The sequence below is a fragment of the Lampris incognitus genome, chromosome 16 (genome assembly GCF_029633865.1).
Source record: "Lampris incognitus isolate fLamInc1 chromosome 16, fLamInc1.hap2, whole genome shotgun sequence".
Classification (NCBI taxonomy): Eukaryota; Metazoa; Chordata; class Actinopteri; order Lampriformes; family Lampridae; genus Lampris; species Lampris incognitus.
The window spans coordinates 18,590,322-18,610,747 of record NC_079226.1 but is presented as its reverse complement, the minus strand read 5'-3'; the positions used below and the strand labels follow the sequence as shown (position 1 = coordinate 18,610,747).

At 46.8% G+C, this 20,426-nt stretch overlaps 1 protein-coding gene across 1 annotated transcript in view; it reads left to right on the top strand.

Moving 5' to 3' along the window:
* The window catches only part of LOC130126498 (formin-1-like), an 81,924-nt gene that overhangs the window by 28,846 nt on the left and 32,652 nt on the right, over window positions 1-20,426 (top strand). The window contains exons 5-13 of the mRNA XM_056296048.1: window positions 2,884-3,590; window positions 7,211-7,352; window positions 12,396-12,483; window positions 16,108-16,169; window positions 16,385-16,473; window positions 18,664-18,793; window positions 19,155-19,301; window positions 19,466-19,525; window positions 19,645-19,765. Of these exons, the coding sequence (XP_056152023.1) occupies window positions 2,884-3,590; window positions 7,211-7,352; window positions 12,396-12,483; window positions 16,108-16,169; window positions 16,385-16,473; window positions 18,664-18,793; window positions 19,155-19,301; window positions 19,466-19,525; window positions 19,645-19,765 (1,546 nt within the window). The remainder of the gene's footprint in view (window positions 1-2,883; window positions 3,591-7,210; window positions 7,353-12,395; window positions 12,484-16,107; window positions 16,170-16,384; window positions 16,474-18,663; window positions 18,794-19,154; window positions 19,302-19,465; window positions 19,526-19,644; window positions 19,766-20,426) is intronic.

Sequence of the window (20,426 nt, the reverse complement as noted above, 5' to 3'; positions counted from 1 at the left end):
TATCCCTATCTCCTGGTGACCCAGATCCCATACATTCCCTACCTCAGTGTATTGACGATATTAATCTATGGATGTCGGAGAACTTTTTACAACTGAACAAAGACAATACAGAAATACTTATTTTTGGTACACAGACTCAGAGACAGAGAATTGCAGCTCATCTCAGCTCTCTGTCTCTGGTTTGCAAAAGTGAAGCTAGAAATCTCGGTGTAATCATCAACAGTGATCTGAATTTTAAGAGCCACATCAATCATCTCACAAGATCCGCCTTCTACCATCTTAAAAACATTTCAAAACTAAGGGGCTTTCTATCAAAATCAGACTCCATGCATTTATAACAAGTAGACTAGACTGTAATGGTCTATTCACCGGCCTCCCAAAATCCGTTGTGCGCCAACTACAGTTAATTCAGAACGTGGCAGCACGTGTTCTCACCAGAACTAAAGGGTATGAACACATTACACCTGTTATTAGATCTCTGCATTGGCTCCCCATCAAAACTAGAATCCATTCATCCATCCATCCATCCATCCATTATTCAAACCTCTTATCCTGCTCTCAGGGTCGCGGGGATGCTTGAGCCTGTCCCAGCAGTCACTGGGCGGCAGGCGGGGAGACACCCTGGACAGGTCGCCAGGCCATCACAGGGCCCACACACACACACACACACACACACACACACACACACACACACACACACACACACACACACACACACACACACACACACACACACACCCCCCTAGGGAAAATTTAGTGCAGCCGATTCACCTGACCTGCATGTTAATTGTATACAAAGCGCTAAATGGCCTTGCACCACACTATGTAAAAGACATGCTAATTACTTACAAACCAGCAAGAACTCTCAGGTCCGATGGCAGTGGTCTTTTAACCATCCCGTGTGTTAGGTCTGGAGCAGGGGAAGCTGCATTTTGTATTTACGCCCCAAGTAGATGGAACGCCCTACCTGAGGATCTGAGAGAGGCCCCCACACTGTTTTTATGGCACTTTATTTATTTTGCTAACTCAGTTTTATACATGTCAATACTTTTATCAAATTTGTCTGTACTTTTATTTATCTTATTTTATGCTTTTATAGTGTTTTTTTTCTTCTTTTGTCTGTAAAGCACTTTGAATGACCTCTGCGATGATACGGTGCTATATACAAATAAACTTGCCTTGCCTTGCCTTGCCTTACAGACACAATTGGTCATGTCTATGGGTGGGAAGGCAGATGTGGGTATGTGTCCTGGTCACTGCACTAGCGCCTCCTCTGGTCGGTCAGGGTGCCTATTCAGGGGGGAGGGGGAACTGGAGAGAATGGCGTGATCCACCCACGCTCTGCGTCCCCCTGGCGAAACTCCTCACTGTCAGGTGAAAAGAAGCGCCTGGCAACTCCACATGTATCGGAGGAGGCATGTGGTAGTCTGCAGTCCTCCCCGGATCAGCAGAGAGGGTGGAGCAGTGACCGGGATGGCTTGGAAGAGTGGGGTAGTTGGCTGGATACAACTAGGGAGGGGCGGCACAGTGGTTAGCGTGGTCACCTCACAGCAAGAAGGTCCTGGGTTCGAGCCCCGGGGTAGTCCAACCTTGGGGGTCGTCCCAGGTCGTCCTCTGTGTGGAGTTTGCATGTTCTCCCCATGTCTGCGTGGGTTTCCTCCAGGGGCTCTGGTTTTCTCCCACAGTCCAAAGAGATGTAAGTCAGGTGAATCGGCATTACTAAATTGTCCCTAGGCATGAGTGATGTGTGTGTGTGTGTGTGTGTGTGTGTTTGTGTGTGTGTGTGTGTGTGTGTGTGTGTGTGTGTGTGTGTGTGTGTGTGTGTGTGTGTGTGTGTGTGTGTGTGTGTGTGTGTGTGTGTGTGTGTCAGCCCCGTGATGGCCTGGCGGCCTGTCCAGGGTGTCTCCCCACCTGCCACCCAATGACTGCTGGAATAGGCTCCAGCATCCCCGCGACCCTGAGAGCAGGATAAGCGGTTCAGATAATGGATGGATGGATGGACAATTAGGGAGAAAAAAAGGGGGGAAAAAAACCTTAAAAAAAAAAGAACGAGTGATGAAACGTTTCTCCCAGTAAATGTTGTGTCCAGATGAACTGATTCAAATTTCTGTGATTTCCTTACCTGGATTATTGAGCATGCATAAAGACGTTTTTCAAAATGGTTTAATTTCTTCTCTTTCCCAGCACAATCAAGGGAGCTCTACCCCCATGGTGGATGAAAAATACATAATATTTTACATATTAGAGTATTGTTACCTTGGATGCCGCTCAATGACTGACTAACAAGAGTTTCTGTTGATTCAGACATTGATTTCTCAGCCCTTTGCATCTTAAAGCCCGCCATCTGCTGCTGACCTTGAAAATAAAGGGCTGATACTGACACCAAGACACATGCTGTTGAGCCACAAGAAAGCATGGAAACATGCCTAAATAACTTTCTAAACGAACCACAAGTTAACAAGGAACATGTGCAAGATTCACTGCAAAACCATTTCCGTTTCTCTCAGTCTCAAATCAATACTTCCTTTTGGCGAGATTCTTATTCATTGTTTGAAATGTCCAGTAAACACCGACCGGATTAATTCAACTTTCATTATGTAGCGAGTTATTTCGTTGGAGGAAAAAAAAGCGGGAAATGAGGTTGGAAATAAATCAAAGGTAATTTGTACATAATTATGATTTGTCAGCAGTGAGTCCAAATCTTCATTCGAGACAGAATAAGCTTTAAGTATGCTGTCATTCAAGTTGGTTGGTTGTTGGTTAGAAAGCTGCATTAGACTAGAACACTGTATATAGTAACTTCACATACATGGAAATGAGTGAGTCTCTGATACTGTCTTGGTTTGTTTTTTTCTGTCCTGTTTTGGTTCTGGCTCCTCGCAGGCAGACTTTGAGCTTCAGATGTTCCAGCTGCGCGGTGAGCATGCTGTCTCCATGTCGCTGCTGGAGGGGGTCATTGCCAAGATGCGAAGAGACCTTGCACGCAGTGCAGGTCAGGAGCGTGGCAATCTTTGCGATGTCGCTGTGTCTACTGAGGATGACCTGGCCCCCAAGACTTTCCGCCATGTTTGTATCCAGACTGACAGGGAAACCTTCATCAGGATGCCAGAGGGTGAGGGCGGCCGGCCCGCCCAGAGCCCAAGCCAGAATGTGCCTAAAAAACTCAACTTGGACTCCATCGGGCTGAGCCTGGGGGGCAAGGCTGAACCATGCCCGAACATTCCAGGTCCACCCCCTCCCCCTCCCCCACTTCCTCCTGCCCCTCCTCCTCCTCCTCCTCCTCCTCCTCTGCCAGGTCAGTCAGGACTACCGCCGCCACCTCCACCGCCACCGTTGCTTGGCAGCATGGCCCCACCACCTCCAACTCTGCCGGGCGGTGGCCCACCACCTCCACCTCCCCCACCCCCACCCGCTGGCCTACATGGAGCCGGTCCACCTCCTCCACCACCACCTCCAGGCTGCGGCCTACCACCTCCCCCCATGATGGGCTTTGGTCTGCAGGCGGAGAAGGCTCCACGGAAACCTGCTGTAGAGCCAGCCTGCCCCATGAAGCCTCTGTACTGGACCAGGATACAGATCCAGGACAATAAGTATGTTCCGCTGCTGAAACCAAAGCACCTTCTCCAAAGCCATTGTGCCATGCACCACGTTCCAATTCACACAGCCAGCGCTCAGTAGCGGCAAAGTGGGGAGAATGAATGAATGAGCAAATTAATGAATGAATAAAATAACATTGCCTGTGGAGGATAGCAGAGAGGGGAGGAGCAGAGACTGATGGCGGCAACCATGATGCACTCCTCTATCTCCGTGCTCCAAAAAGCCCACTGACGATCAACATTCTGAGCAGGAGTGTAGAGCGGCAGCCAGTGAGGGAGCAGAGTCCTTATCATGTGCATTTGTGAGCTTCTGAGATAATCTGCACTATTGCAAACAAGTAGCTAAAACATTGCGGCACTTGGTTGTCCTGGCAAATTATAATAATCTAATTCTTTATGACTTAAATCTTTACGATAAATGAGGTATAGGTATTCTCAAAATCCACAGATAGGATATTATAGTAGCTGCCAAATTGTACAACAGAAAAAGCCCCCATTTTGCTGCACATAATCAGTGAATAGTGAACAGCAGCGGCCAATCCACTTTTGGGCGCTGGCTGTGTGAATTTGCACACCAGGTGCCCATGCTGTCCATCTCTCATTCAGTCTATACTCCTTCTGAGAGAGATGTCAGAGGGTCCCTTGCTATAGTACACTCCTCAGTCTGAGGGGCTCTACTGAGATGCTCTGTAATTGTAAGTGGATTATACAGTCAATTTCCAGTGGCTGTGGTTGGTGCCTCTGGATTCTAGGCTTCCAGCTTTATGGCCTTGTATTTCCATGCCTGGATTAGTGGAAGAAGTTGAGCTGTGGTTTGCACTCTGTCTGGTTCTGGTCAGCTCTGGAGGACTGACTGACTAGGCCACAGCAGTTTCACGCCAACTATAAATTTTACAGTAGAGGAGCAAGTTAAGAGGTATTACATCGGTCAGACGTTCAGCTTTCGCCCGATCAACCGTATGATATTTGTTAATGGTGTGAGGGTCTGACTCGTGAGAGGAAGCACTGTGAGCTTTGAAATGATGCCAAGTGTATGAATGTGGGCCCAGACACCAATTGCATTTGTCAGCATCACAGTGAGATTTTTAGGGAAAGCTGCATAAAGAAAAGGGACCAGAGGTTTAAAGGGGGGGGGATTCTAATTTCAATTGTAGTCATGATCTGGTCAATTACAAAGTTGTCTCGCATGAAAGGCTTTCATGGGTTTTATATATAATTTACTTTTCCAACCGAGCTGCCTGCATGGTTTTCTGGTTTCAAAGGCTGTTCAATGGAGTTACATGCCTCAGTCGCTGTGAAAGCAGTATGAAATCAAAGGGAAGATTTTGGGACGCCATTATTATGTCCTCAGCAGAAAGCCTCTTGGCTGCCCGAGATGAATAATTTCACAATTGCACCAGGAGGCCAACGATAAATAGAAACAATTGACTTTCTTGACCCTAACTGAATCACTGGCATTGCAGTTGATTGTTTTGCCATTTAGGCAGGGATGAGCCCGCCAACCTTTTGTGTTATATGGAGTCAAGCTCCTCTCTCCAGTTGTAAAACGGTCTTGTCTGGAGGCAAGTGATTTGCCAAAAACTGACTTCATGACTGGACCATTGGAGAGGGAGTTATGACTTCACCGACATAAACACACAAGTCTGAGCTATAGCATTGATGCGTAGCCATGAGCGAATCCCTTTTACTGTACCTCTATCGTGAGGGCTTATTTTGATTTCTTGTTCCGGCATTTAAATCTTACTCCATCGTTCTTGGGTCATGGAACTATTGTCATTGTCATTGCTGACCGTGATTTTTGCACCACATTTTGGTGATTTAGAAATTGAAGTTTATTATACAATTGTGCTCAATTACAAGTTACTCCAGATAAGCGCCTCAGTCAAGTGCTTTAAAAATAAAACTTTGTGTAACGTCAGAAATTTTCATATATATATATATATATATATATATATATATATATATATATATCCATTATCCAAACCGCTTATCCTAGTCTCAGGGTCGCGAGGATGCTGGAGCCTATCCCAGCAGTCATTGGGCGGCAGGCAGGGAGACACCCTGGACAGGCCGCCAGGCCATCACAGGCCCCGGGGTAGTCCAACCTTGGGGGTCATCCCAGGTCATCCTCTGTGTGGAGTTTTCATGTTCTCCCCGTGTCTGCGTGTGTTTCCTCTGGCTGCTCCAGTTTCCTCCCACAGTCCAAAGACATGTAAGTCAGGTGAATCGGCCATACTAAATTGTCTGTAGGTTTGAATGTGTGTGTGTGTGTGTGTGTGTGTGTGTGTGTGTGTGTGTGTGTGTGTGTGTGTGTGTGTGTGTGAACCCGGTTATGGCCTGGCGGCCTGTCCAGGGTGTCTCCCCACCTGCCGCCCAGTGACTGCTGGGATAGGCTCCAGCATCCCCATGACCCTGAGAGCAGGATAAGTGGTTTGGATAATAGATGGATAGCTGTATATATATATATATATGAGCCAACTCGGGCGGCACAGTGGCCCAGTGGTTAGCGTTGTTGCCTCACAGCAAGAAGTCCCTCGGTTCGAACCCCGGGGTTGTCCAGCTTTGGGGGTCATCCCAGGTCATCCTCTGTCTGGAGTTTGCATATTCTCCCCGTGTCTGTGTGGGTTTCGTCCGGGTGCTCTGGTTTCCTCCCACAGTCCAAAGACATTGTAGGTCAGGTGAATCGGCCATACTAAAATTGTCCCTAGGTGTGATTGTGTGCCCTGTGATGGACTGGTGGCCTGTCCAGGGTCTCTCCCCGCCTGCCGCCCAATGACTGCTGGGATAGGCTCCAGCATCCCGTGACCCTAATTAGGAAAGGCGGCTTGGAAAATGGATGAATGGATGAGCCAACTCAGAATTATCAGAGGTGTATGATGGATTACGAAATCTATCCTTAAAGATCAGCTGTTCTGAATGAAGTCGGTTATTGTTGAGCAGTTTTCACTGTTGATTACGGATGGGCCTCGGTGGATGTCCCTCCCATTAAGAAGCGCTGAAGATGAGAGAAGAGGGCAAAGGATACACCAACTCGTCCAGAGTTAAGAGATGTGTTGGTGTGAAGTCTGAGGTCCTTCTGACTTCTGCTTCTTTTCCATGTTACTCAGCAACTGGTGAAGCACAACACTACCTCCCATATTGTTATTTGTTTTAAGGAAATAATCCTTTATTACAGAAACACGCATACAGGCCTTGTAAACTCGGGTTTGCCGGAACAATGTGGTCATTTGTTATTGCGATCACCCAGCTCATAAATGCTGCTATTTAAAGAAGAGATTTCTATCTGGCTTTTGGGGCTCTCTCTCCAAACGTTTGTTGCGCACCAAAATGAAAAATGGAAATAAACAATGGACAGGCTGAATAAACATCAAATAAACCTCTCCAAATAGATTACACAATTTGTTTAGCTCTAGTAGAGCACTTTTTTTTTACATCAAACTACGCTAGCTGTTTCCACTTTCCCCCGAAGGAGTTGTCCTTGTAAGCCACTGTCATCCCAACCGTGACCAGCTCGTCGTCACTGTTACCCGAGCTATGATGGTATGCTTTTGTGCTGATTCACAGCGGTATGTATTGTGTACCCTCCAAGACTAAAATGCCCCATCTGTTTCCAGCAACAACACACTGTGGGGTTCGCTGGAGGAGCCAGACATCATCAACACCAAGGAGTTTGAGGAACTCTTCTCCAAGGCCACAGTGCAGCCAAAGAAGAAGCCCCTGGCAGACACCTTTGAAAAGAAGGCCAAAACCAAGAAGGTACCATGGAATTGGCTGTTCATTTCACGCTGCTGTGCTTGTTCTCAATTTCCTGGCTTTTGCAGTTTTACCTCTTTCTAAACTAATTTAGACTGAACGCTCTTTGGAAAGTAATGAGGGGTAGGGTTGGAGGAACTTTCCATGCAAGAGTGCCCTATGCATTTCTCTCCTACTGCAGCTAGCTAAAGCTGGAAGTAGCTTACTTGCTACATACCTGTAGCTTCTGTGGTTGGATTCTTAAATGCTGACAAAGCAGGATATTACATTATAAGTTTGCCAGGAAAGGATCAAATTTGATTTGATTTGATTTCTACCCAGACTGTGTCCTGCAGTTACCAGGTTGTCAGGTCTTGAAAGCGGTCCACCAGGGCTATCTGACCTTCAAAATTATGTTCATTTAGTAAAGGTGTCATTTTGTAGGAGCTGGGATATCATGTTATATTTGCTTTGTTTCTTTGCCACAGACATCCATGGTACTTCATAGTTGAGTGGATCAACTGTGTTTTCCATGGGATCTACCATTTTTTCTGTCTAGCTCAGGCCTAGTTGCTGAAGTCGAAGTCCAGTACTGCAACTCTGCACTTCTGCTGCAGCCAGAGCTGTGTCAGCATCCTGGCTGCCTCATGGTCCTTAATGCCACATCCAAATGGTTCAAAATCGCCCACTGGCCTAGACTGTACCCCCCCAAAATCCATACACATCCCCATTCCCTGTTCTGATCAATTTGTTAAGGCTCCAGAGGGGTGTGTGTGTGTGTGTGTGTGTGTGTGTGTGTGTGTGTGTGTGTGTGTGTGTGTGTGTGTGTGTGTGTGTGTGTGTGTGTGTGTGTGTGTGTGTGTGTGTGTGCTGCTCTCCTCTCCGCCTCCATCCCTGGAACTCTGTGTTCAGTCTGGTCACTCTGAAGCGGCAATCCGTCCCAACCATTGATCCAACTCAGATAGCCACAACCAGACACTGATCTCGCCAGCTGTCTCCTGTCTAAGGCCTGTGTCAGCTTTGAGGAGATTGGACCTTGCTAGTGGTAACGCTATAGGAAACAAAATCCTATCAGTCAAAAACACGGTTTGGGATTTTTTTATTCGAGAGTAGATTTTCGTTTGTCTGCAATGTCATATATCCCTCATTAGTGGAGATTGAAAATTAGTGTTCAGTTAGACGTCAATGTGGCAATTATAGAGAAGTGTCATATATACACATTGTCTTACTTTGTGTTTGGATTTCCTCGCAGAGGAAGACTGCGAATTTGCAAAGACGTGGTTGTTTTTAGCCAACTTGGCAGTCCGTTTCAACTGAGAGGTCCTCTGAATAACAATAACTTTACCGTCCTTAACAATTTATACAGTTAAATAGGAATCATCTGAATCATCCACCGATGACCAACTTGTTGACTAGAGGGGAAGGAAAGGAAGGAGGAAGGGGAGGTGAAAAGGAGGATACAGAGGAAGAGGGAACAGGGAGGAGGAAATCAAAAGGACAATGCAGAGGAGGTGTCACTGAGCTGGGGGAGAAAAGGGCGAGGACAAGAGTTGGAGTGAAAATGGATGTAGAGTGAATGAAAATAACTGAGAAAATAGAGCTGATGGGATAAATGGAAGACAGACAGAGAGAGGGAACAAAAGCCTGCCATCGTTTGGCCAACAAGCCCAGACCTACTGCAGCGTTTAGCGTGAGGACAGGAGACGACTAGACCAATCAACATAGCTGTCTTAACTTACTCTGCATTATCTGACCAGCCAATGGTATCCATCCCTCTGTCTGACTAACAATACCAAGCAACACACACACACACACACACACACACACACACACACACACACACACACACACACACACACACACACACACACACACACACACACACACACACAGACTCCCTGCCTCCTGTCTCCATTGGCTTTATGAAGAGCACAAACTGTCTGTACTTGTTATTTTGCCAGTGTGTGTGTGTGTGTGTGTGTTGTGCAGGAGAATATGTATATCTGTGGTGGGTGAGAGGGGAGTACTTGTGTATGTGTGCGTGCTTGAGTGCGTGTGGGAGATGACGGTACTCTTATGTCCTCACACATCCTTATGCGTTCACTCAAAGTGTTGCCAGATCATGTTAAGACACACAGCCCGGGGCTGTGCTTAGTAAACTGGAGATGAGTTGCAGAAAATGAAACTTTCTGTGTGTGTGTGTGTGTGTGTGTGTGTGTGTGTGTGTGTGTGTGTGTGTGTGTGTGTGTGTGTGTGTGTGTGTGTGTGTGTGTGTGTGTGTGTGTATGCATTATGCATATGAGCCATTTCCCCTGACATTCCAACAACTCTACACACCAAAGGTAAAACATGGGGAGGGGGGTGTTGCTGACACCTCCATGAATGAGTTAATCTGTATCATGTGTGCCATGCAAAAATCAAAGCACTTGTTTACTCTGGAGCCCTTTCTCTCTGCGGATTACCATATCAAAGCCCAGGGGATGACATGGCAGAGAAGCCCTCTCTCCAGACCAAACTAGACTCCGGGTGTAATTGCAGGCATGTGGCTTCACTCCACTGAGTAAAGGAGGCAATGGAGAACGGGCACCTGTGTGCGTGGTTGCTGGTTTGTGGGGCGGGGTGGGGGTAGGGGTGGGTTAAATGCACGTGTCTGCGCATAGGAGGATTATGGCTAATCTGAGGAGAAAGGGATGAACGGAGAGGTGGACGGGGGGAAGATGAGATGAGGAAATCGAGAAACCAACGAGAACTGTTAAGAAAGCATGCACACCCACATCCACACACACACACACACACACACACACACACACATCCACACAAAATGTGTGTGTGTGGATGCACCACTAACACGGTGAACATAAAGCAGCAGTTTCCCCGACATAAATTCGGCCTGTATCAAGTTTATGCATCGCATATCTTCTTAACCAAACAAATCCTGGCTCTTTGGAGATTTGACTTATGAGCAATCATATTGGGTTTATTGAAGGCATACTTGAAGCTTTTTATTATGACGTGGGAGAGTGGGTGTAAGATTAACCCCGGTGGGTTTGGTGCTGAGTGTTACGGTAGGTGTTTATTGATGAGAAGTCTTAATACAGTTGTTATTGTTAGTCAGAAAAATAGTCAGACAGACGGTCACCACAGTCCGAGCTGGCTGCTCAGCAGTGGCTGGGAAACTATTTGCTCTGATCTGAGCCTGGTGCACCCGGCTCACCTTGGCGGACATCAGCCACCTGCTACACTCAAACCACCGGCGCCCTGGTTGTCCCTTTGCCCCCCCTTCTTTCCCCGTTTTTATGTGCTTATTTGGCTTCTCTTTTTGTGACAGGTCACGTGATTTCTCTACCTTCTTTGGTCATCCTCACTATATATATTGCTCAGACCCGCTCGAGAAAGCAGTTCTGAGAGAGTTGAGCAGTTCTGCCGTTGTCCACTGGAGGGAGTGGTCATCTTTCAAGTCCACCGGACGGGCTGTCTCAGCATCAGCATCGCATGGCAAACCGCTCTCTCCGGCTCTGTGTGTCTGCAACCAAGCATTCAGCATCAGTTGTCTTTTCTCATTAAGTTAACGGTTTGGGCTAATTGGCAAGTTCTGCAGCCACAGCGAGCGGGAAGGGCTCCCGGGACGCTTTTAGTGTGGCCCGTCCAAAGTGGTTAATTAAAGGTGTTGGGAAAGCCTGGTACTCTGGGCAGCCTTCTCAAGTCCCCAGAGTAGGAGATCCCCAGTGATCCAGGTAATAGAGCTGGAAGCAGCATGGCACCCACTAACGCCCTGTAATGCAATACCCACTTCTAAGGCTTGTGCTCCCCAGTTCCCACTGGACAGCCCAGTAGCCAAGCACGCCGTAATACCTAATGAAGAAGCCTGACACATTAACTTTTAGAGCGGGCCTTTACCTTGCCAAAACTCTCTCTGGCTTTATGGCATTCAGTCATAAGTAATTGTGACCATGTGTAGGCACAAATAAAAATCCTGTGAATTTATAGTTTGTTATAAAAGTCCTACTTTTTGTTTCCTAGCTCTTCTAGACTGTCCTTTTATGGTGCAATTTTTGCCTTTGTACTTTCACACGCGTTGATATTTTGTGATTATATCACACAGATGCTGCAGAGGAACTGGGTGTAAATTTTGTTTTGTTTTTTTCCGCGAAACCACGTGACTGATGCGCCCCGACAAAGTGGTGTCTCAACAGCATGCATTTGCGTTTCCCAATCCTTTGCGTCACAGTACGGGCTATGACAGTGTGTGTTGATATATATGCTCATTAACGGGTCAGACCAGAGTGTTCGTCGACTATTTAGAGTGACCGTTCCTCTCCTCATCTATCATCAGCTCCTCCAGCTGGCAACGGCACTAAGTGATTTTCGCCCTGGCGTCTCCGAGCAGAAAATAAAACCCAGCGTCCGCTTTGTCTCATTTGTTTTATGTTATTGCCGTCGCTTGAATAATCAGAAGTATGTCCTTGTTTGGAGGAAAGTGTGATTTCACACTTTAGGTTGGGTAGATTTAACTGTATGGAATAGTTGCAGTGTTTTGTTGGAATTTGAAAGCTATGGTATGATAATGGAGAAAACTCCTGTGTGTCTGTTGCACAGTGATGGACAGTTATTTTTTTTACTGGATTTACATTACTTGACTACATGTACATACACTACATGTCTGTAATCTTTTCTTTTTTTTTGATGGTCTGGATACGACTAGTATAAAGAATGCACTCAAGATGTCCTTAGCGTAGTGTATTGTAAATATTGAATACATAAAATGCTTCGGCCATGTTATAACCATGTTATAACCATGTTGTTATCATAGTCATCAGTCTTGAGAAAGACACGTTATGGGTTGATGGGGTTGTATCTATTACCTCGTCCACACACGCAGTCTTTCCCTGACATGTTAAGGGATGCTTGCTGCATGGGGTCCTGCGTGAATGGGAGCAGGCATCGATGTTCAGGGAAATCTGTACCGCCGTTGTACCATTACTATGATCATTATAAACAGGAAGAGCTTCTTCTGTCCAACTACTGATCACATGACTTGCCCATTTGATTTCTCTCGCTCTCTACCAGATCATCAAGCTGTTAGATGGGAAGCGCTCGCAGGCGGTGGGCATTCTCATATCCAGTCTCCATCTGGAGATGAAGGACATTCAGCAAGGTGAGGAAAGTTTCCTTCCCCGATGTCTTGCTCTCTGTGGGACTCCTTGGCGGTGCATGCACAGTAGGATATTATTTTAATCTCTTTCTAGGAAGACGCTCTTATTTACACCGAACAGCAATAAACTGAATTTACAGTCCCATTTACCGATAAATTAGGGATGACTCATGATGAAATGCAGATGAAGGAGTTATTTTTAGAGATGAGACATAAAGCCCCGTACCAACAAATTATCCCCCGCCTCTTGACGGCCGCAAATCTGCAACCAGATCCACTGTGATGGATTAATTTGTGTCTCAAGTGGAACATGGTTTTTTTTTTTTTTTGCCCAGTTTTACTCGTGGGAAACGACACGCTTCCATTAATCAAATTGTAAGACGGCAACATAGGAGTAATATCAGCCTTTAAGCGTCTCAGTCAGTCTGGGGCTGGACTCCTTTCTGCACTGGTTAAAAAATTGCCATCTCCCTAACATGGACTGTGGAAGAACTGCATGGAATGATTGCAAGCCTGTGTGTTTCTGTGGAAAATGCAGCCGTGTGTGTGCGTGTGCGTGTGTGTGTGTGTGTGTGTGTGTGTGTGTGTGTGTGCACGTGCACGCATTGGGGACAGCATACACAGGCCAGGACTTACTCTGAGCCTGGGACTGTGGTGCAGAGTGCCTGCCGCCTGCTAGTCTGAGCATGCGGCCAGCAGATCTGTTTATTGTAGCCAGTGACGGTTTCCACAAGCTTAATGGGAGCGACACCCCGTTAATGATCTGAGCATGTATAAATCCACCTTCCACAGTTAGCAGACACTGCACTGCCACATAAAAAAAACCCACCTCAAAGACAAACCCGACAGCACATAGGACCATGCCACTCTTTTGCTTTTGTTTTTTTTTTCCCTCCTTTTTAGGGGGCGTGGGGTTGTTTGTTTGTTTTTTTTTCTCTCTCTCTCCTTTCCTTCCCTCCTTCTCTCTTGCTCCCTATGTCAGTGTGTAGCAGTGGAAAAGGTCCAATAAAAAGGCCTGCTCTCTCCCAGCGTGTGGCTGCTTCCTAGAGCCTTAATGGGAGGTGTAGGTGAAATGGACAATTTGAATCTGACAATGAAGGACAGCGCCTTAATAAGCACTTCTAAGGGCCCGGTCCGCGGCCTCACCTGCTTGCCTGCCCTTTGTTGCCAAATTAAAAGGACATGGGACATGTAATGTAATTAGAGCTACTAGGGAGGGAGAGAGGGTGTGGAGAGAAGGAAAGGGAAGGGGGAGGTATAGGAGGTAGCGCTGGTTAAGGGAGAGGGGGGGGCTGACTGCACTCGCCCGAGCTACTTGAAGACCTCATGGGCCACCATGGTTCAAGGGCGAGGGGAGGTTGCCCCCCCCCACACACACTCACACACACACACCTCACATCACCTCACACACACACACACATAAACACACACAACCATACGCACAAGCATATACACCAAAAAAAAAAAAACACATGCCCAACTTTAGCCACACACACCGATGCTGAGGAGTGAAAAGTGGAAGGAGAGGGTGTGAGGCGGTTGGCTGGCAGGCTTTGATCTGTTAGTGTGGAGAGATATCCGGCCCCCCTCTGATCCGAGCGCTCCTTTGCACACTGGGCCGGGGCCCCCCTTTGGTGTGTGATTGACGGCTGCACGGCTGAGGGACTGAATAATCCACTCTAATAAGATGTAGGAAACGGACCTCCAGTGTTCGCTCTGATCCAGACATCAGGACCACATTGTTGGCTCCTCTGGAATGCACGGCGCAGGAGCGTCTGGGAACCTGAATGCGAAACATCATCTTCTTATTTGGAAGGCAGCGTGTGATTGAACAGACTCGATAACTCCGGAGATGTCGCGGCGAGCATTCCTGCTGGCGTACTTCTGTCTGCCCTGCATTGTAAAAAGGCTTCTGATGGCCTGATAATCCTTCAGTGATTGGTCTTTGTTGGTCATGTTGTGACAGAGCCGCGGCGGTGGCTTGTCATGGTCAGTGAGTGATGTTAGGGCAGTAGATGGTATGCGGACCTTCTTAGCTGTCATTCCCCTCTCGTCCTCCGTCGGCGGGCTGTAAACCCGTGACTCCTGTCTGACACGGAGCGCCACTCACTTTCTCTTTGCCTCGTCTCTTTGTGTACTTCTCCGGTTTCCAGAAAACCTGGAAAGTTTTAGTCTAGATTTCTCATCTCGGAAAACACCTGGAATATAGGAAAATCGATGCAGCGCCCTGGAAATATTTCCGAGGTCGTAGCAAATTGTCATGTCAGCCTATGAAATCATTTTTTTTTACCTGCTGAGATGGCATATTTTTGCCTACATTTTTAGCTGAACTGGCATACTTTTAGCCCTGCTCTTAGCGGTTGAGATTGCACACCAGTGACCGGCGAGACTGTTGATGATTTAATACTAAATAATATGACCTTCTGTGAGCAATGACTGTCATGTGTATCCAAGCAAAAGTCATGGAGAATGTCCTTGGAAAAAGTCCTGCGATGTGATTTCCTAAAAAAAAAAGAGTGAGAAGCCCGAGTCTTCATACATCCTACCCTCTTTTCTCCCACTCGCTTTCACTCCCGCGCTGAGTCATAACCCGAACCGACCAGGCGGCCTGCAGGGTGAGAGGTGAAACGTCTTGCTATGTGCTCATGCCACCTATGAGTCCACGTCTCCTCGACCCATGTGTACCGTCGGCAGCCACATCCCTCGATACCCCTTATCTACTCCCACCTTTGTCTCTTCCTCCGCCGCTGTCCGTTTTCGTTCCTCTCTCCTCTGCCCTTTCCCCGCCACATGCTAAAGAGCATTACTGTCGGCTGCGGTGGTTCCAGCCCCGGGCCCCGGGGTTAAGCAGTTACAGGCCTTCTGCTGTGAGCCGTGGTCGGGAGGTTTAGTCAGCCAGCTTGCCACAGAGGAGAAGAGCACATGGCCTGGGGGACACATGCCCCGTCTTCCCTGGATGTCTGACCACACTCACAGCTGCACCGTCTCATGCTAGTAATCCCAATTACTCACTCTGATACGGGTATAATTTGACTACATGGTAATTGGTCAATGTATTTCGGTCATTATATAGATGCAGTAGACGGTGGATGGTGCGAAGCGAGACTCTTCGAAAAGGAACATGCGTTCTCCATGTTTTGGGTTGAAGTTTGCGTCTGGCAGTGTCTGATTGGCATTTCGTTGCATTTAGACTCAGATGGGCTTTCAGCTATTTGTCAGTATTTTTATGTATTGTTTCAGATAGAAACGCTGCGACACAAAGCAAATTTCGGAGGAATCTGACTATAAAGCTGGGTCATATCGTAGAAATATTGTCCTTAGGCTGTAGTTATTTTGTTAATATTTGTCGCTAACTAGCTGCTTCAGACCACCTCTGTGTCAATGCCATTCCATCCCCCAGGCCTACAGTTAAATAAGAGATTTAACCATAGAGTTTTCAGAGAATTATTATTTGTTGTTACCCAATAATTTCCGAAATTACTAGACTGTCAAGAGTTTAATATCCGTAGCTGGAAAAATAAATTTCTTCTTCAAGCCTCAGTAGCAGTTTAAAGACACCATGCTTTGGCCAAGAGTTTATCCATTTCTACAACTGTGTGCTTACAACAAATATTTTTACTGTTCCAGCTGTTCTGACTTTGGACAACTCTGTGGTGGATTTGGAGACCATCGAGGCTTTATATGAAAATGTAAGTATGGAGGAGAATGCTGTAAAGACATCTAATAGCCTGAGTGAAACCTCTTGAGTCCAAATGCTTTTTATTCATTCAGGTAATTCATTCACCTGGGCCATTCACCTTCATTCACCTAGCCTAGAGCTTTTTGCGCTGTGACATTGGCCCATTTGGACCTGTCGGTGTGCGTCATACTGTGGTTCATGTCTTGTGTATTGTGATTATTACAGAGGGCCACCAGTGATGAAATGCAGAGGATAAAGAAACATTATGAGACTTCCAAAGAGGACGAAGTCAAGCTGCTGGACAAACCTGAACAGTAAGAGCACTTCTGAGAACTTCTTTGGGCACCTCCGTAGCTGAACAGTTAGAGCGCATACCACGTGGCCACATGGTTGCAACTTCGCCGGTTCAAATCCAGCTGGCGACCTTTGTTGGGGCGGCATGGTGGCCCAGTGGTTAGCACTGTTGCCTCACAGCAAGAAGGTCCTGGGTTCGAACCGCAGGCCATCCCATGTCCTTTCTGTGTGGAGTCTGCATGTTCTCCCCACGTCTGCGTGGGTTTCCTCCCACCATCAAAAAGACATGCATGTTAGGGTTAATACTCCTGCCTGTGCCTCTGAGCAAGGCAGTGGAAAGAAGAACTGGGGTTGGTCCCCGGGCTCTGCAGCTGCCCACCGCTCCTATACAATAGGATGGGTTAAACACAGAGGACACATTTCATTATAACCTACAATGACAAAATAAAGTGGCTTTCTTTCTTTCTTTCTTTCTTTCTTTTTTTCTTTCTTTCAAACAAATAGCATTAGCAAATTGCTGCTACAGCAACAATGCACACATTTAGAAATATACATTCATACTACCACATCATATACTCATCCTTTTATCCATCAAGGAGTTCAAGCGGGGCCCCAGGACATTTCTATCGCCAACTTACCAATATCCACATTTACTATTTCAGATAGCCTGCGCAAGAAAATATCAAACAAAAAAGGATTTTTAGAGTTTTCAGCAGATACCGCAAACATTGAGGGGTTAGTTTATGATATTCACATTCGTACCAGATGTCTTTCGGGGGGGGGGGGGGGACTTTGCAATCAAAATTTATTTATAGTGTCATCATTGTGCAATATATAAACACGCGTTAGAATTCATTATGGGTCTATTAAAATGTTCTCCATAAAATAACAAGTTTCACTATTCAACCAACCCTTAATGACCCCTTTGACGTGGTTGTTATTCTGGAGTTTAATGTGAGAGATCTTTTTCCGTGTAGCCATGTTTCAGGACTGCATTTGGTTCTGGAGAAGCCTTTAAAACATGAACATGCAACATGTAAGTGCCCAAACAGCTGATAGTTTTACACGAATAATCCCACCAAAAGCAGACTTATTGGAGTCCTCTCCAGTATCAGTATTGCCATCAGATGGGCTCCCTTCAACCGTGGCGTTTCTTAGCATTCTCATCATTTTGTAAAGAAATAAAGCTTTTCAGCTTAAACGTTCATACTTAATGATTGTTGACTTAATGATTATTTGCGTAGGGCTCTGTGTGGTTGATAAGTTCTACGGTCATTTTAGAGTAGTCATGCTGGGACAGTTTAACAAGAGGGAATGAAGTTGTTTCAGTGTTAGTTACATGCAACAAACAATTTTGTTTTGAAGTTTTCCTGCAATCCTCTGCACAGACGCCGGATGCTGCAAAGTGCAAACACCACATCCAGATTCACTACTCATCTACGTATTGACGCCCGAGCAGAGAAAATAATCCGAATTCTTGATTTGGTTCATTCTGTGATAAATATTTGTTCACAGCCTGCTCAACGTCCTCCATGCCGTTTTTTTTTTTTAAACAAGATATTTCACCACTGTACATATTAATGCATATATTCTTATTTTTTTGTGTCTAAGCATATTTGATATTGTTCTCCCCACATGTGATTGTTGAACATGTCTATGCATATGCATGGATGTTGACTCTCACGAGCTCTATCACCACAGGGCGACACAGTCTGGGCCGGTTAACAAGGCCCGGTTCCAGGTGCCGCTCAGCCTGGCCAGCCTGTTTCCATGTTTGACCAGAGCTGTCACTGCTGCTGCCTGAGTCACCCCTACTCAATGTCTACCTCCATCAGCGGGCCCTAATCACACAGGATGTTACTGCTCTGCTCCCCTCCGACGCTGCACTGTTTACATGAGTCGTCCCGCATCAGGCCAAAGCTACCTTTGATCAATCACTGCGCACCGCTCACTGCTTTCCCTCTCCCTGACCCCCCGGACCTTTCAGATGCAGCCGAGCAGCACTGCTCATGACTATCAGCCGCCTGCCCGCCTGTGAACAGCAACACTGACTCAGCCTGCCCCTGCCTGGGGAAGCGCGGCCCTGCCAAGGACTCAGAATAGTTCTTCCTGTTGGACATTTTGTTTAATTCTGTCATAACACATCACACCCCATTCCCTTCCACCCTCACCCCCACCCCCGCTGCTCCTCTTCCCCTCCTGTTTTCCAGGTTCCTGTATGAGCTCTCCCAGATTCCAGACTTTTCGGGCAGGGCTCAGTGCGTCATATTCCAGTCAGTATTCCTGGATAGCATCTCGTCCATCCGTCGCAAGGTGCAGATTGTCTCCAATGTCTCCAAAGTAAGACACACACTAGGCCAGCACACTCGGGATTAACATGTATCAACACACTATCTAGAGATTGAGCTAATCCAGAGAGGGTGTGTGTGTGTGGTTTTGTGTGTGTGTGTGTGTGTGTGTGTGTGTGTGTGTGTGTGTGTGTGTCTGTCTGTCTGTCTGTCTGTCTGTCTGTCTGTCTGTCTGTCTGTCTGTCTGTCTGTCTGTCTGTCTGTCTGTCTGTCTGTCTGTCTGTCTGTCTGTCTGTCTGTCTGTCTGTCTGTCTGTCTGTCTGTCTGTCTGTCTGTGTGTGTGTGTGTGTGTGTGTGTGTGTGTGTGTGTGTGTGCATACGTGCATGTGCTTTCTTCTCTATGCACATGCCAGGAGCTGTTGGAGCACAGCAGTGTGCGGGATGTGATAGGTCTGGTCCTGGCCTTTGGGAACTATATGAATGGAGGGAATAGGACAAGGGGCCAGGCCGACGGCTTTGGACTGGAGATCCTCCCCAAGCTGAAGGATGTCAAGAGCAGGGTAGCACACGTCTTGTCCTTTTACTCCCACCTCCACAGAAACTCTATCAAAGTCTAACAGGAATAGGAAATGTACAGATAAATGTAACCATAGGATGAAACCACGCGATGTAATGTGCGGCGTCATTGCACGCCATTCCTCACCACGCCTCATTTCTCCATCAGGACAATTGTACCAGCCTGGTGGACTATGTGGTGTCATACTACCTGCGCAACCTAGACCAGGTGAGTTTTACCCTCAGTCATACTGAGAATATTTCAAAGGCTTTAAGCATTTGTCCGGATCAAGAGGCATCAGTGAAATGGATGCTGATACGTTATTTTAATTGGTTCTTGTGTTCCAGCATGCCGGAACGGACAAGAGTCTGTTCCCCCTGCCAGAGCCTCAGGACTTTTTTCTGGCTGCCCAGGTCAAATTTGAAGACCTCACCAAGGATATCAGGAAGCTGAAAAGAGATCTGACTGGTAAGACATCCCCCCACAAGGATCTACAAATGTCGTAATTTCCAGTGTGGGTAGGATGGGTTAAACTGTACGCCACACGATTGGGTTTCCCTGAAACATTTTGAGTGCTTAGGTCATCTTTGTTTCATTGTAAATCAGTGGGTGTAATTACATATTATGTCTTTCCTCACCAGAGCAGTTTTAAATGCTAATGTACACCCCGTGTACTTTTCATGCACTATGCAGATAGGTTTGTGGGTTTGTTCAGAATCTCGGATGGCTTGAGGCAGCTTTTCCTTGTTTCCAGACATTCTGTCATGCTTTAAGAGCAGTATCATCATAAATCTACAACCTCTCCTCTTTTAAGACGAAATGGTCAGTCGTAGCAGCATCTTCATTTGGCTGCCTCCAGAGCACTTAAATCCGGAGTGGAATCCAAAAAAGGCAAAGCTCCATTGCATTGCCAAAACACCAGAACGGTAATTGGCATTTGGGCAGACCTTGTTTCAATGTTCTTCACAGATAGTTTCAGGGGCTAAGCTCTAATGGGTGCCGTCCGCCAGCCTAGCCAATACCCTAACCAGCCAGTCAGTCTTGGCCAGGGCCACGCAGAGGTTAAAGGCGATGCCCCCCAGCGCCCTAGGTGTCTGCCATTATTTAAATCAACCAATAATACAACATA